This window comes from Sus scrofa, chromosome 6, assembly GCF_000003025.6.
Source record: "Sus scrofa isolate TJ Tabasco breed Duroc chromosome 6, Sscrofa11.1, whole genome shotgun sequence".
Taxonomy (NCBI): Eukaryota; Metazoa; Chordata; class Mammalia; order Artiodactyla; family Suidae; genus Sus; species Sus scrofa.
In genome coordinates, this window is record NC_010448.4 from 167,600,489 (window position 1) to 167,617,506 (window position 17,018).

General features: G+C 56.6%; 1 protein-coding gene across 2 annotated transcripts in view; it reads right to left on the bottom strand.

Annotated features, from left to right (window-relative positions):
* KDM4A (lysine demethylase 4A) overlaps positions 1–17,018 on the bottom strand; it is a 44,428-nt gene that overhangs the window by 2,535 nt on the left and 24,875 nt on the right. For both annotated transcript variants that reach the window (XM_021096835.1, XM_021096836.1), the window contains exons 12-19: positions 15,880–16,000; positions 12,381–12,562; positions 10,669–10,873; positions 10,174–10,250; positions 9,464–9,519; positions 6,774–6,882; positions 6,127–6,312; positions 2,935–3,105 (exon numbers count right to left, since the gene is read on the bottom strand). In XM_021096835.1, the coding sequence (XP_020952494.1) occupies positions 2,935–3,105; positions 6,127–6,312; positions 6,774–6,882; positions 9,464–9,519; positions 10,174–10,250; positions 10,669–10,873; positions 12,381–12,562; positions 15,880–16,000 (1,107 nt within the window). The remainder of the gene's footprint in view (positions 1–2,934; positions 3,106–6,126; positions 6,313–6,773; positions 6,883–9,463; positions 9,520–10,173; positions 10,251–10,668; positions 10,874–12,380; positions 12,563–15,879; positions 16,001–17,018) is intronic.

Sequence of the window (17,018 nt, forward strand, 5' to 3'; positions counted from 1 at the left end):
AGGTGATTCAGTAATTACACTGGGCACCAACTCAACAGTTAAGAAGAGAGTTCTGCCTCCCCCGAGCCCAAAAGAATCTGAGGTGGGAGTTTTTAACTAGTCAAATATGTGATCTTTGATGAATCACTTAAATTCTCAAGAGACTCGGTTTCACCTCCCATAAGAGCAGTTCTCAAGCTGTGGTCTGCAGACCTCAGGAGGGTTCCTGAGATGCTCACAGGAAGCCTGTCAGGGCATGATGGTTCCTACAGTAATATGAAAACATTTTTAGCTTTTCACTGTGTTGACATTTGCAGTGATGGGGTGTAAGATCTATCACGGGTACAACTGCTGGCACCTCAGCACAAACCAAGGCGACGGCCCTAAGCTCTCCTGCTTGTTGCTGCATTCTCAACTACTCATTTATTGAACTTTATTTTTTTCCCTTTTTATGGCCACACCTGCGACATGCGAAGTTCCCAGGCTGCGGGGGTCGAATCAGAGCTGCAGTTGTTAGTCTATGCCACAGTCACAGCAACACCAGATCCGAGCAGCATCTGCCACCTATACCACAGCTTACGCCCACGCCAGATCTATAATCCAGTAAGCGAGGCCAAGGATTGAACCTGCACCCTCAGAGAGACATTGTGGGGTCCTTAACCTTGCTGAGCCCCAACGGGAACTCCAGGGTGTACTCATAATTTAGGAAAAAAAGAAAAAAGCCTGGTTTCACATAAGGGTGAAGCTCCCTAAAATGGAAAGATTCTCATGAGATTAGTGCTACAAATGAAAGTGATTTTTTTGACACTGTAGCATAAAATGCCACATTTGGCAGAGCTGCGCCGGCACGGATGACAGTGAAAAGTCAAGCGGTGGTGAGAGAGCCCCTCTCAGGGCCAGACCAGCGGACGTGGTGTCAGTGTTTGCCCGGCTGCCCTCAGAGTCCACGCGGCAACGAACTGCGACAGACCCACCACGCACTGGGTTTCGGCATCATGCGAAAGCAGAAGAGCCAAAACCGTCCGAAAGGCTATTTCAATACTCGTACTTTTCCAATTACCCATCAGATACTCTAACCAAAACAGTATATTGCAACAAAACTGAAGATATGACATTAGATTTGCAAAGCTATAGCAAAATGGTACTTTTAGTATTTTTGCTTTATTTAAAATGAAGTTATTTTTCATTAAAGAGTGGATTATTTCAAATCAATGTCCCTTTTATTTATTTATTTATTTTTTTTTTGTCTTTTGTTGTTGCTATTTCTTGGGCTGCTCCCGCGGCATATGGAGGTTCCCAGGCTAGGGGTCCAATCGGAGCTGTAGCCACCGGCCTACGCCAGAGCCACAGCAACGCGGGATCCGAGCCGCGTCTGCAACCTACACCACAGCTCACGGCAACGCCGGATCGTCAACCCACTGAGCAAGGGCAGGGACCGAACCCGCAACCTCATGGTTCCTAGTCGGATTCGTTAATCACTGCGCCACGACGGGAACTCCTCAATGTCCCTTTTAATTTCTAATGAGTAAATATTGACAGGCATAACCCACAGAAAACACAGCTCTCTAGAGTCCTCAGTAACTTTTTTTTGCTTTGGAAGGCTGCACCCGTGGCACATGGACATTCCCAGGCCAGGGGCTGAATTAGAGCTACAGCTGTTGACCTATGCCATAGCCATGCAGGATCTGAGCCGAGTCTGTGACCTACACCACAGGTCACGACAACGCCAGATCCTTAACCCACTGAGTGAGGCCAGGGATTGAACCCACAACCTCATGGTTACCAGTCGGATTCGTTTCTGCTGAGCCACGACGGGACCTCCCCTCAATAACTTCTTGAAGAGTCCTGAGGTCAGTGTTTTCTAAGTTAGAGATACCATCTACTTCTCAGAGTTGCATGACAAGTGACAGGAGGAATTCCTATCATGGCTCAGTGGAAATGAATGACTAGCATCCATGAGGATGCGGGTTCCATCCCTGGCCTCGCTCAGTGGGTGGCGGATCCGGCGTTGCTGTGAGCTGTGGTGGAGTGGAGGCTGCAGATGCGGCTTGGTTCCTGCATTGCTGTGGCTGTGGCATTGACCGGCAGCTATAGCTCCGATTTGATCCCTAGCCTGGGAACGTCCGTCCATATGCTGCTGGTGAGGCCTAAGAGGAAAAAAAAAAAAGTGGCAGAGACGTAAAGGACTTAGCACAGTGCCTGGCAACTGGGAGAGCTTAATAAAGCACAGCTACTCTGCTGCCACAGACGCTGCTGCGGTATCGTCTTTACTAAACGGAGGTCTGCCTTACAAGTGATGAACGTGCTTTTAGCAGCTAAGGTGCCAAAGTGGCATAAACGTGCGAAACACCTGTCCTTAAAAGGCTTCACTCCCCTAAACGGTGCTCTGTCCAAGGTGAAAAGGCGGGGCCGTGGGGGATGCGGAGAGGGGGAAACGTGAACGGAGTCCTGAGTCCTGAGCCAGGAAACCCAGGACTGAGTCCAGGCAGGGCCCCAGGGTCTCAGGGGTGGATACCTGGACAGGCCGGGGGTATCAGCGAGCAGTTTCAATTCCGCCCCAAAGCCTTCGACTGTAAAGAACCAAAAGCAAGTCCCACGCGTCTGCTCCGAGTGCACGCGGCACAAGAGCCCCCATCGCCGGCTACTAAGCAAAGGAGCTGGTGCGGGCGACTGGTGTGATCTAAAGCCTGCGCCCCGACTGCAGCAGCGAGTCCTCGAGGGTGGTCTAAACCACAAGCTTGTCTCAGAGACCTACAGAGACACTGACGCCTGCGAGCTTCTAGAGCAAACAGGGTACCCTAGCGGCTCGCGACCTTCTCTGCAGGGCAAGAGTAGGACAAACTCTGTTTAGGGACCGACGGAGGGACCACGGGCCTGGCTAGAAAAGGTCAGTCTGCCCGCCAGCCCTAGACACACCCCCGTCCCCAAATGCCTGCGAAGCCCTTGCAGACATACCACTATGTCCTCGGGATAGAGATTGTCACTGAAGGAGCCGTCGTCGAAGTTGACCTCGTAGAAGGTCTCGGTGGTGAGCCGGACCACCTCGCACTGGTAGAAGCGCCCGTTCTTGTGCTTGCTGATGACCTTCTGGCCCGCGGTGATGCTCTGCAAGGCCCCCTTGGCGCGCTGGGCGGGGAGAGAGGCTTGGGTTACGGCCACGGTGGGTGGACGGGCTGGCAGAGGGGGAACGCGGCCCGTCGGGGCGGCCCCCCTCTTCGCCAGGAAAAGATCCGTGGGCGCAGAAAAGTGAGAAAGAGGAAGGAAACACGCCCTTCCTTCTGACACCCACGGCCCAGCGGGAAGGGGAAGAGCCTCGGGTCGTCCTTTCCCCGTAGCTGTGGCCCCTTCCTCATTCCTAGTCCACAACTGGGCCTTCGCACATACGGTCTCACCCCAAACTCCCCAAACAGACCCTAGTGACTCCCCCACTGTTGTGAGGAACGGACCAAACAGCCCCTGCTAACGCACATGGCTTAGACACACACCAAAGTGGACACGCAACAGGCGCTCTGAGGCCTGGGGCCCCACAGAGCGCCCCACACCGATGCCAGCACCAGCCCACCCCCAGGACCAGCGGGTGAAGACTGAGCTTCCCTGGAAGTCCTCAGCTGCCCCTGGCAAACACGTGCCCATGACAAGAGCCCTGCCATCTCCGGCGCCATCACATCGCCCCCTTCTCATTCCGATCTTGCCCTGCGAATGCCATCCCAGAGGCTCTGGCGGCCTCCAACCGCCCTGCCTCAAGCTGACCAAGCACTGTGCTCCCGCCGTGCTGGCCCCCCTGCTGCTCCGAGCACGTGTGTTCACACACAGGGCCTTTGCCCTGCTGGCCCCTCTGCCTCAAAGGCTAGCCCCCAGCCAGGTGCCCACTGGCCCCCGCCATCCAGTCACCCCCTCCTCCTCTCCTGTACCCAGCTTTCCTTGTGCACCCGTGCTTCTCGCCGTCTAAGACGCTACTGACTTATTTCTGTAAATCTATATACTTGATTTTATATACTTGTAAGTAAATAAGTACATTTACTTATTTCTCTAAATCAACTTATTCTACGAACTATACCAAATGCAGCAGGAGAGCAGGGGCTGTTTTGTCTTACTGGTGTGTCCTCAGCCTTTAAAACTGCGCCTGACACGTCGCTGATGCCCAGTAAACACGTGAACAGTGAAACAATTCTCAAGACCCGCTCCCCGCATCTCCTCACAGCACCAGCAGCCCGCGGCTGCCAATGGGAGGGTGCGGGGGACCAACGGCAACCACCACCTCGCTACCCGGGCGCCACAAAACTCCCTTCCTCCCCGGAGCTGGGACACGGTGGTACCTCCAGCTTTTGCGCCTCAAATTCTCGTAGCGACTATTTTTCCCTCTGCCTACCGAGCTCCTCCGCCACCTGGCCACCTCTTTTGCTCAGTAGAACATCTTTATGAAAGAGAAGGACCTAGCCTTTTCCATGATCCAAGTGGCGGGTCTAGAGTTTGTCCTCTGGCCTGCGGCCCTCCCCTACTGCGTCCGTCCTTTTGCGACTGATTTTAGTGCACTCCTGACAAGTCCTTATCCGCACCTCTTCTGCTAGACTGTGACTCACCGACGGCAGGCTGGCTTCTGACCAGACTACCCCAAGGGACCGCCCCGGTTTGGGGCAGAGGGACCATCTCACCAGCCCTGCCTTCCCAAGGGCACATGGCCCTCTGGAGCCCCCTGCTGGCCCCCTGGCTGCAGTGCTCCACTTCCCTCCACATCTGCCTTGTGCCCTGCCATTTGCTCCTTATATGAAGAATCTCCAGAGTTCAGTTTTGTTTTTTTTTTTTTGCTGCTTAGGGCTGTACCTGCAGCATATGGAGGTCCCCAGGCTAGGGGTCAAATCAGAGCCACAGCAACATGGGATCCGAGCTGCATCTGCAACCTTCACAACAGCTCATGGCAACACTGGATCCTTAACCCACTGAGCAAAGCCAGGGACGGAACCCGCATCTTCAAGGATGCTGGTTGGATGCGTTAACTGCTGAGCCATGACGAGAACCCCGAGAGTTCAGTTTCTAATGGCAATCAGATTTAACCATCCTGTTAAACGCTGACAATGTCCAAATCTTGGTCCAGTTAATCCAGCCGCCTCCTGGTGGCTCGGTCAGAGTGTTGTAGCCCCTCAAATCCACAGGTCCTTGCTCACTTTCCCCCCACTCTCCCCCGCACACAGCCCCCATCTCAGTCCCGGTCACAGTTGTAACAGCAGCACGTGAGCTTCCCTCCCATCCTGCCACCTGCCCAGGGAGCAGCCCGAGTCGTCGTAAACTCACCGGTCCTCACTCCAGCCTCTTCCTCTTCCTGCGTCCTCTCCCCATGGCAGCCAACGAGCCCTATCAGTTCCACCCTCTGTAGGATCCCAGTGTCGGCTGTGACCCGAAGGCTCTGCCTGTGTCCCCACTGCAGACCCCACCTCTCTTCTCACCAGGCGGACTGCCCTCCCTGCCCCCAGCTCTCACTCCTTCAACCCGTTCTTCAAACAGCTCTCCGCGTAACTGTTCCAAAGGACAGCTCAAAATCACCAGAGTGGAGACGTTCTCCCCACCGAATGGAAGAGGGGTCCGACGCCCAAGGATGGCAGCCCAGAGCCTCCACCCCCTGGCACCGCTTGCCTTTCTGGTACCATCCCCCGATAGGCTCCCAAACCAGTCTCACAGTTCCTTCTTCTGAAACCTACTCACTTTCTGCAGACTTGGCTGCCCTCGCACTCACCACTCCTACTTAGTGTCTAAGACCCACTTAGGAGGCCGCCTTCGACCCCAACTCTTCCCCTGAGCCTGACTGTCTAGAGAAGTGCAAAAATGTCCACGCAGGTTCAGGGTTAAGTGCCCTTCCACCAGTGCTTCTGCTGTGTCCCTGCCACTGTGTCCCACGCCCAGGTTAACGAGACCTGCTCCCTCCACGAGGAGAGGCAAACAAGCAACAGATCATGAAAAGGCATCGCCCGCAAGCGGCTGGCACCACTGGATTAGGAGGAAAGAGGCAGGAAGGAGCGATGGAGCCCAGGCTCACGAGCACTTTCCATGAAGCACAGCGCCGGAGGAAACACTGCCGACACAATGTATGGACAGCCTGCAGAGAAGATGACCCCGGAAACCGTCAGGAGGGGTCCAGAACGGCCCCTCTCTCACCTCCAAATTAGGAATCTTGTGCCGAAAACAGGTAATGAAGACCACAAAAGGCCAGTCATCGGGCTGCATCATCACGCCTGCAGCCTGGGCGCAGCTCACGTGGAAGGCGGTCGGGCAGCGGCCGTGCGAACACTGCACACAGCAGCCAGCGGCTCTTTTCCTCCGCTTCTTACAGAAGACACATTTCTGCAACACAGGGGAAGCAGGCCACTGAGTCCAGGAACGAACGGTGGTCTTCTCTCTTGCTGCCCTGCCTGAACGCAGAGTCCGTGCAAAAGCCCACCCCCTGACCAAAACACAAGGGCACGCCCACCTTTTTTTTTTTTTTTTGGGTAATTTTTACTTTCTGGCTGCACCCACAGCATGCAGAAGTTCCTGGACCAGGGATGGATCCAGCATCACAGCAGTGACCTGAGCCACAGCAGTGAAAATGCAGATCCCTAACCTGCCAGGCCACCAGGGAACTCCACACAAACACTTTTCTAATCCGCTGTCTGATCACAGGCACCCGAATTAAGCAGTTTTAACCAGAGGGTGAGAAATGGAAACCATGACGGAAACCAAGGGGCAAAAGACGGCCTCGGGGCCAACCAGGGATGCTTCCCTCTACCCTCGAGCCCTCGGAAGGCACGAGCCCATCTCCTTACCAGTTTGAAGCGGGGCAGGGGGATTTTGCTCACATCCACGGGACTTCTTTCTGCGATGTTGACAAATCTTGCTTCCAGAATCGCTACTGCACAGGAGACGTGGACCCACCTGCCGAAAGGCAAAGGCCTCCTCAGTTCCCCTCTGGCCCCAGGCCCGGTGGCCTTCCAACGGGGGCCTGCCTCGGGTACTTCCCTCCCCCCACCCAAGCAGACCACTGGACTTCCGGGTGAGTGCAGACCCAGAAGAGCCTCCACACAGAGCAGGTGTTAACAGGTCCCCACCACACTGCCCCAGGTCAGCACAGAGTCACCCTTCTCACACCACCCACTCACACTCTGTCGCACAGGAGCAAAGCCACAGCTAGTTGGGAGTGGCAGGTTTCAGGGAGTGAGAATAAATCAGACCTCTTTCAGAGTTCCCATTGTTGCTCAGGGGATTAAGAACCTGACCAGTACCCATGAGGACATGGGTTTGGTCCCTGGCTTTGCTCAGTGGGTTAAGGATCCAGCGTTGCCGTTGCCGTGAGCCGTGGTGTAGGTCGCAGACACGGCTTGGATCCCGCGTTGCTGTGGCTGTGGTGTAGGCCGGCGGCTGCAGCTCTGATTCGACCCCAAGCCTAGGAATTCTCATATGCTGTGAGTGGGGCCCTAAAAAGAAAAAAAAAAAAAAACCAAAAACCACTAGACCCCTCTCACTAGAGGACCTGGGTGCTTCCTCGAAGTATCTCCAGCTGCGCCCCAGGCTGCCCAGCCCCGTCTCCAGGCCTTTGCCCAAACTTTCTCGGGGCTGAAATGTTCTTTCCTTTCCTCTCCCTTCATCCACCTCAGGCTCATTCTTTCAGGTCTGGCCGAGCCCCAACTTCGAAGGTCTGTTTAGTAGACATCCTTAGAGAATTAAAGTAAGATCTGGGCTGGAGTTCCCGTTGTGGCACAGCGGAAACAAATCACGCTAGGAACCGTGAGATGGCAGGTTCGATTCCTGGCCTTGGGCAGTGGGTTAAGGATCCGGCATTGCCGTGAGCTGTGGTGTAGGTCGCAGACGTGGCTTGGATCCCGCGTTGCTCTGGCTGTGGTGTAGGCCGGCGGCTACAGCTCCAATTCGACCCCTAGCCTGGGAATCTCCATGTGCCCTAAAAAGCAAAATAAAATAAAATAAAAGCCCTGGGCATTTGGAAAAACAAATATGCACCAAGATGAGCTCAATGAACAGGGTTGAGAACTCCTAGAATCAGGTCAGGTGGAAACGCCAGAGTTGGGGCCGCGTGGAGGCCACCTGCAGGGCTGGCGGGGCGGTCACGTGGCAGTGGGAACAGATTTGCTGTGCGGAGCCCTGGAGGGTAGACCAAGGATTACAAGGTGCAAGCAGAGCCCTTTCCACTCCCAGTAGAGGAGCACTTCAACCGCGCCATCCTGCAATCATGAGGAACACCGTGGCCTCGAGCCATGGCAGCTGGTGCCTTTCAAGGAGCGGAAGCTGGAGTTCCCGTCATGGCGCAGTGGTTAACGAATCCGACTAGGAACCATGAGGTTGCAGGTTCGATCCCTGGCCTTGCTCAGTGGGTTAAGGATCCGGCGTTGCCGTGAGCTGTGGTGTAAGTCGCGGACGTGGCTTGGATCCCACGTTGCTGTGGCTGTGGTGTAGGCTGTTGGCTACAGCTCCAATTCAACCCCCCTAGCCTGGGACCCTCCATATGCCACCGGAGCAGCTTCCTAAGAAAGGCAAAAAGACAAAAAAAAAGAGTGGAAGCAGCAAAAGCACAATAGCCATCTATCTGGAACAGTACAAAGGGGATTCCTGTGATTCGGGAGGCCAGGCATAGGTGGGCTCCAAATTCCCACAGGTTTTTAGCTGGAAGCAGAGTCTTCAGGTCTGGGTGCCCGTCGACCCGTGCGTACCAGCCCCTCGGCAGCCTGAGCAAAACTGCATTCATCTGACATTCCTCTCGGAACCACAAAGTCATGACCAAGCACAGAAATTCAGCCTGGTGAGTCAGAGCGAGCTGCCTGACAGCAGAGAAGCCCATGGGCTAAGTGGCACCCAGACGCTTCTGCAGATTTTTTTTTGCTTTTTGTGGCGGCATCTGTGGCATGTGGAAGTTCCTAGGCTAGGGGTCAAATCGGAGTTGTAGCTGCCAGCCTACACCACAGACACAGCCATGCCAGACCTGAGCCATGTCTGAGACCTACACCACAGCTCAAGGTGATGCCAGATCCCCAACCCACTGAGCGAGGCCAAGAATCGAACCCGCATCCACAACAGGAACGCCCCCTCTGCAGATCTGACTCAGGAGCTGGTAGGCATGGCTGGGCGCTCCTCCCTGCCCCACTGTCCTCACTCAAACAGCCAGGGCGCCTGCCTGCAGAAGAGCGCTCACGAGCCCCCAGCCACGGCCCCCTGTGCACCAAGCCCAGCTCAACAAGGTAACTGTCCTCGCTTCCGGCCTCGAAGCCTCTTCGGCCCCTCGCGAGCCCATCTGAACTCCTCCTAAGGGGGAGGGACAGGTCTGGCTCAGAGGGGAAGCGCGAGCTGGAAAGCTCTGCCCGCGAGGCTCCCCACCTTTCAGGCCAGCTTTGGAGATGCTATTTCAGCCCCAAACAACATGCTTCCCACGTCCTCATCAGCCACGTGGATAAAGAGCCACCGCCCTTGCGGTGCCCCTGCACATGGGTTCAGAGCTCCGAAAACTCACCTGTCGTCGTTGGCTCTCTGCAGGGCTCCTCCTCGTAAGGAGCATAAACAGCAGTCCTGCCAAGGATGCGGAGAGAAGCATGGTCACCATCGAGTCACCAGCAGCGCACCTGCCCTCCCCGTGACTCCTTTTGGAAGCCGCAGCCTCCACGTGAGAACGCAGCCCTCAGCGTGTGGGGCCTCGCCTGTGTGGCCCCTGTAACCAGGCGCCCCGAAGGAAGACAGGGAGGCCACTGAGGGCTGCAGGCCCCACTTACTCGCCAGACAGAACACACTCCTCTTTGCTGGTGTGTTAACAACAACTACAGATAAGCTGCTCGAGCCGGAGGCATGGCACAGCTCCGACCGCCTCTTCGGTCGGTAGCACCAGGTTCCAGAGAAAGGGGAGAAATAAAGAGAAAGCTACAAAATGAACCTTCTGAGCCCCACTGCAATGCTCCGACCAGATGGCTCAGTTCTGTCCAAGGCGGGCATTCTGGTCCATCCACAGGAGGACCGCCCCTGGCACAGCAGAGCAAGGGCAGCTTCCAGGCTCCGCGGTGCCCTGCCACAGGTAGGCAGCCAACACCCTCACTGCCGTGAGCGTGGATCGGACATCACTGTGTGCCAGGCCCCCGACGGACGGCTGGGACATAACGCCCACGTCAAAGGGCCTGGCCCTGAGCGAACTCCGGTCTCACAGGGAGACGGCCGGAGTGTGGGGACGCTCACCTCTTCCAGGGCACTGGCCGCACACCGAGAACACATCCAGTCTTCCGAAGCCTTTGCAGGGGGGACGCCGTAGCAACCTAACAGGGACACCGAGGTGAGCAGGTTGAACCCAGAGGCCGGAGTCAGAGTGGACACCTGCAACTCTTTTCCGAAGACTTCCTCCCAAAGCCACAAGTTAAACTCACAGAAACTCCTGAGTTTTAGCATCAGGGTCCCACAACTCAGCCGTACAGTATGGCCCAAAGTCTCAAAAAGTCGGAAACTAGATTCACTGCTACAGACACCTAGTGGGCAGCAGGGACTCATGACCTCCTGGTATCTGCATGGACCCCAGAGCCACGTGACACTCAGACTCCATCAGCACCCCAAGAACACATAAGCAATCTCTGCACTGGGGGACTGCCTGGGGAGGCCAAGAGGTGGCAGGAGCTCCAGGAAGACGCCCGTGCCCGCTGGGACAGGACCCGGAGACGAGGAGAGGTGCGAGGCACTCACTGGCGTGGACGCGGACGCTGCACTTCTTGCAGGAAACCAGCATGCTGGTGCCGTCCTCCTCCAGGTAAGGAGTGGACAGGTTGATGTCGGTGCTGCAGCCCGTCGAGGTGAAGCACATCTCTGGAATCAACGGCTTGGTCCTCTGCTTCTGGGGGGCTAAATCCGGAGCGCCTCCACAGCTCTGACTGAGGCCTCCAAACTCAACCTGAAGACGGAGCAGGTGCACACCTCGGTGGGCAGGCCCGCGCCCTCAGCTCTCCACCTGCTCCATCAGCAGAAAGCCGCGCTCTCCCTGACAGGGCGCCGGCTATGGCTCCCGGGTGCACAGCCATTATCCCGGAGCTGCTAATTGAAGTTCCCTCTAATGACTCAAATTCAATTTCTCACAGCAGCATCAAACAAAGGCCCCCGGGGAAGAACAGAGAAAAGGGAGCGAGGTAAGAGGCCTTTGGGGTTTCACTCTTCCCAAGTGGAGTGGCAATAAGACGCACTCGGAGGCTGGCTGGGCTGCTCTCGGCGGCTCCCCTATGCACTGCGCAGGGGGGTGTGCCGGCCCCACCCGGAGGGCGCTCCCTCGAGCCAGCACCGATTTCCTCTCGGGGGCTGTGTCAGCAGTCACCTGAGCTGGAGCCCTGTCACATGGCTGGAGCCCCACGTGCTGCTTCTGGCTTGGGGCCCCTGCAGGAAGAACATTATGTCCCTGCACTTCCCTCGGCAGATGCCTGACGGCAAGAATCTGCTGGCTCTGCCGCTGGATGGCACCACCATCCCTGTTCCAAAGACACATGTCAACCCCCGAGCCTACGCCATTCGTGAAACTCTGAGGCCCGCTCAGTCGATCTGCAGACAGCACAGCCCGGCCATCTGCTGCTTTCCTCACCAGCAAGGGCACAGAGACACCTGCTGGTTTTGCTTTGGGTCAATGGAAAGAAGTAGCGAGTTACTAACTCCAAGTGCGATGGGCTGGTTTCCTTCTTTGGCAAACATGAACGCCCTGGCATGGCCAGGGGCGGCCACGCCACTTTAAGCACCATCAGGGGACTGGTTATCTCCATGCCACCCTGTGCGGGTCCCAGCTGAGACTAAGCTGGTCAGCTGGCAAGTGCTGCTACGGTGCCTTCCTGGCTTCCCAGAGCTGGACCCAGAGAGACCCGTGATGCCAGAGCCATCAGATGCCCCAGGAGCGGGAGCGGCACGGCTGAGCTCAGCCAGGGCGCTTTCCCATCCTGCTCCCCGCTGCCAGCCCTCTGCTCCTGCCCCCACCCCGACCCAAGCTCCTTTCCACAGCCGCCCTTGGCCCACATCCACGGTGGCAACGGGAAAGGAAAGAAGACACCACGCTGGTGGGGGAGGGGGCAGTCTGGCTTTTCATCTGATGTTCAGACTGAAACCCTCAGTTCTCCAGCCTCATCATCCAGGACTGCAAACCACCCAGAGGGAGTCATCACTGTCCAGAGCAACAAAAGGGCAGATGCCTCAGCAAAGGGTGCGTGTGCCAAGGGGAGCCGGGACTCCCCCAGAGCCCGAGCCACACCCGCGGCTCTTCCCCAAAGCATCCCCAAGTGAAAACCTGCAGTGCCGCATGGTCATCTGCCATGGATGGGACAGAAGACACTGGAAACACGCCTCTCCCGAGCTATGACCCCACCATGAAACCCCGCTTCCCTCTGACTGCCGGTCCTGGGTAAACAGAGGGGACAGAGAGGGCTTACCTGATGGTAAGTCTGAAAGATCATACAGACGGCACAATGCGGGGCCTGCTGGGCCATGGCCTCATTGAATTCCTTTTCCGCCTCAAAGTTGGCAGGTCGGTTCTGCCACAGCTGGCTCAGGGGCTTGGCCCAGGCCTCTGTCTCCTCGGCCTCCTCCTCGGGGGTCAGCTGTTCCGACATCTCTAGAAGGGGAAGCAGAGGCGTGAGTCGGTCACCGCCTGCCCTGCACACCTGCGGCTCTGCCTGGAGAGCAGATGAGCTCCGCCAAGGCTTCTGGTCCCAGCTGTGGCCCAACCCGAGGTCTTCTACATTTAGCATGTGAACAAGCAGTGAGGTCCTGCTGCAGAGCACAGGGAACTGTGTCCAGCCACTTGCGACAGAACACGATGGAAGAACACATGAGGAAAAGAAGGCACACACACGTGTGACTGGGTCTCTCTGCTACACGGCAGAGACTGACGCACTGTCAATCAACTATACTTCGACTTAAAAAGAAATTAAGGGAGGCGTTCCCGCGGTGGCACAGTGGACATGAACCCAACTGGTATCCACGAGAATGTGGGTTTGATCCCTGGCCTCCATCAGTGGATTAAGGATCCAGCGCTGCCGTGAGCTATGGTGTAGGTCACAGATGTGGCTTGGATCCCGCGTTGCTGTGGCTGTGGAGCAGGCCAGTGGCCATAGCCCCAATTCAACCCCTAGCCTGGGAACCTCCATATGCCATGGGTGCGGCCCTAAAACAAACAAACAAAAACAAAACAAAACAAAAAATTAAGGGAGCTCCCCTAGTGGCTCAGCAGGAATGTACTTGACTAGTATCCACGAGGACTCGGGTTCAGTCCCTGGCCTCACTCAGTGTTGCCGTGAGCTGTGGTGTAGGTCACACATGCGGCTCAGGTCTGGCATTGCTGTGGCTCTGGCGCAGGCTGGCAGCTACAGCTCTGATTCAACCCATAGCCTGCGAATTCTCATACGCTGCAGGTGCAGCCCTAAAAAAACAAAAATAAAAATTTTTAAAACTTAAAAAAAGAAGGAGTTCCTGTCATGGTGCAGTGGAAACAAATCCAACTAGGAACCATGAGGTTGTGGGCTCAATCCCTGGCCTCACTTAGTGGGTTGAGGATCTGGCATTGCTGTGAGCTGTGGTGTAGGTTGTAGACGCGGCTCGGATCCCGCGTTGCTGTGGCTGTGGTGTAGGCTGGCAGCTACAGCTCCAATTCGACCCCTAGCCTGGGAACCTCCATATGCCGCAGGAGCGGCCCTAAAAAAGGCAAAAAGACAAAAAAATAAAAAAATAAAAAATAAATTTACAGATTTTTTTAAAAAAAGATCCTGTGCACGACAGAGGCAAAGGGCAGAGGAAATTTTCAAGAGGCCTTCAGGACCTGGATGAAGTTGTAGGGAGTCCTGCAATCCACAGCTACGCCCACTCCAACCACCTTCTCACTCCCTACCAGACAGGAACGCTCTCCAAGCGACCCCAGAGCCCTATGCAGAACAGCCCAAGGAAAGCTCTGGAACCTCCTTACAGAGGTAGCTATCTATGCATTTACTTCTTACAACCTAAGCACAGTGCCCAGGATCAGTTATCGCCTCCACCTTCAGTCGCGTGGAATCCAAAGGGATCCGGCGGCCGCCCCCGTGACCTCAGAGGAAGGCGCTGGGGCAGGTTCAGGCCAGTGCAGACAACTGGCATCAATCCCCGCGAGCCCCATCGACCAGGCCCAGCTGGGAGACGTGGTGCCCACACGCACACGAGATGTTTTCCGCATCCCGGCAGACACGAGAGTGCGCGGGACAGGAGGGGAGACGCAGAAACAGACCGCTCGCGGGTGCAAGAAGAAAACTAACACGCCGACATCTGCTCGGCTTACACCACCCAAAGTGGCCAAAAATCACGCTGCTGGTGAGTGTGGAACGAGCGGCGCGGGGAACGTTCACACGCGCAGTGAAAACTGCCGGAACCGCACCTTCTCAGGCCCAGCGGGAAAGACCCAGGATGAGGGGATGGTATGGACGTACTGCCCGCTCCCCCAGGCTCGGGGCAGAGGAGAGGCTGATGAGACCGGCGCCCGCCACCCAGCCCTGGGCATGAGCAAGGACCGCACAGCGAGGGCAGGGGCCGGGCAGGACATGCTCGCTGGGCGGATCTTCCTGGTCTGCAGGCTCCGGGCATCAGCGGAGCCCACGCTGAGCCCCTGGTGACCACTCCCCAAGCTCCGGCGACACGTGCCCCGGTTCCCTCCCCAGCCGGCAACCCCCGTCTCGTCTCCCGCACAGGCTCTCCTTCCTTAGGCCTCCTAAGCCCGGCCTCCTCGCCCTCCCCGAGGGGCAGACCGCCTCTGCAGCCCAAGTCGACGACCTCTGAATACGGGCTCCTAAAACCCAACAGGGAGCCTCTCCACTGAGGCTTCCCGGCTCCCACCACCCTCAGCGCTCCGTGCCCCTTGGCCCATCCCCACACCCGGCAGATGGGACCCACCCCCCCACACACACCCCCCCACACACACCCCCCCACACACACCCCCCAGTTCAGACCCTCATGTCTCAGCAGCTAGGACAAAAGCCCCACTCCCTCTCAAGATGCAACACTAGGAACATGCTAAAGCTTTTTTTTTTTGGTCTTTTTAGAGCCGCACCAGGGGCACACCGAGGTTCCCAGACTTCCACATGGGGTCGCATCAGAGCTGCAGCTGCCAGCCTACACCACAGTCACAGCAACGTGGGATCTGAGCCACACCTGAGACCTGCACCACAGCTCACAGCGAAGCCGGATCCTTAACCCACTGAGCGAGGCCAGGGATGGAGCCCACGTCTTCGTGGGTGCTCGTCGGGTTCACTACCGCTGAGCCACGACGGGAACTCCTCTCCTGTCGATCCGACCGGGTCGCTCCTCTGCTCCTAGAACACTTGGCCAGAGGCTGGAGCGCCCACGCGCAGGCAGAGGCCGCACTCCCTGGCTCACAGCCACCTCTCCTCTCCCTCTCATCCTCACTCCCTGGCCTGGCCCTGTAACTCCGGCCGCACCAGCGGGTTCCGCGGAATACACCTCCCTGCTTGTCTTCTTCACCCCTGGGGCCTTTCTGCCTGGGCTACCATCTCCTCTCCAGGCAGCTCTTCCCCTGGCGGTCTGCCCTGCTGTCCTGGGAGCGTCTTGAGGCCACCGACATATCTTCGTCATCTTTGTAGCCACATATTCAGCACAGGGCTTGGCATTTGCTGTCCTAAAATAAATCAGCCTTCTACCTCCTGAGAGAAGAGGAAGGAAGCTGCAGGCAATTATCGCCTATGAAGTACCTTCCAGGACATTCCAGACCCATCATGACATCTGACGATGAAAGAACTATCCTGAAATCCTGCCCTCTGTGGAGTACCTGGGAGAAGAGCTAAGCCCCAGGCCCGCCCCTGGCCCCGAGCTTGGTCTCCTGAGCACTTTTCAGAGGAGGCCCTAACGCCGCGAGACCTGGTTCCTCTGGTGAAGAGTGAAACCACGGCTTACCGTCGTCACTGACGCAATCCTGCAACACGAGTGGGTGATGGCGGGGGAGCTTGCTTAAGGGCTGACGGCGGCCCCTGGACTTCTTACTCTCCTCCAAGGAGAACATGTCGTCATCCGCAACCTGGGCAAACCACAAGAAGGAGTCAGATCGGTCTCGCCGCCACTTGGGGACATGGCAGACGTCCGTCTTCCAAGGAAAATCGAAGGAAAGAACGAGGCAGACACACAAAGACACACGAAACCAGGGAGTTCCCTCCTGGCTCGGCGGCTTAACGATCTGGCACTGTCACTGCTGTGGCTCTGGTTACAGCTGTGGTGCGGGTGTCAACCTCTCTAACCTGGGAACTTCCATGTGCTGTGAGTGTGGCCAAAAAAAAAAGGGGGGGGGGGAGAAAGAAATACAAAACCAAACACAGGAGTTCCCGCTGTGGCTCAATGGGTTAAGAACCAAACAGTCTTCTTGAGGATGTTGGTTCAATCCCTGGCCTTGCTCAGTGGGGTAAGGATCCTGCTTCGCTGCAAGCTGCAGCACAAGTGACAGATGCGGCTCGGATCCAGTGATGCTGTGGCTGTGAGGCAGACCCCGGCGACATCCATATGCCACAGGTGAGCCTGTAAAAGGAAACACTAACACACACACAGAAAAGCCCTGTCTCAGAAAAAGCCAAAACGACAGTGCCCCGCAAAGCAGTCTAAACTAGGATCACACAAACATTTTAGAGCAAACCCTGCTCCTCATAAGCAGGTCCTGACCTTCTCAGCAGCAGGCTGAGACAAATGTAGCAAAAATAAACCCACTGAAGCCCTGACGAGCCATGCCTCCTCCCTTAAGCACATGGTCAGGAGCCTACGCCTGAGAGCCCCAGAGAAGCACCAGAGGCCAGCAGCACCTGTTACAAAGTGCCAGGCAGCTGGGCCATCCAGGTTGGAAAGGCTAGAGAACATTCAAAGGAGTCTGGAGTGGCTGACCCACTAAAAAGAAAATAGGCCAACTTCTCCTCCACTGTGGAGACCTCAGCTCTAGCTGATGCTATTCATGCCTCTGCTCCAGGGGAGAACACCAGCCAGGATGGAGCGTCTACACCCCGGTCTAGCTGCAGCAAGAGAGGCTGAGCCAACGCCACATTTACAAATGTCAG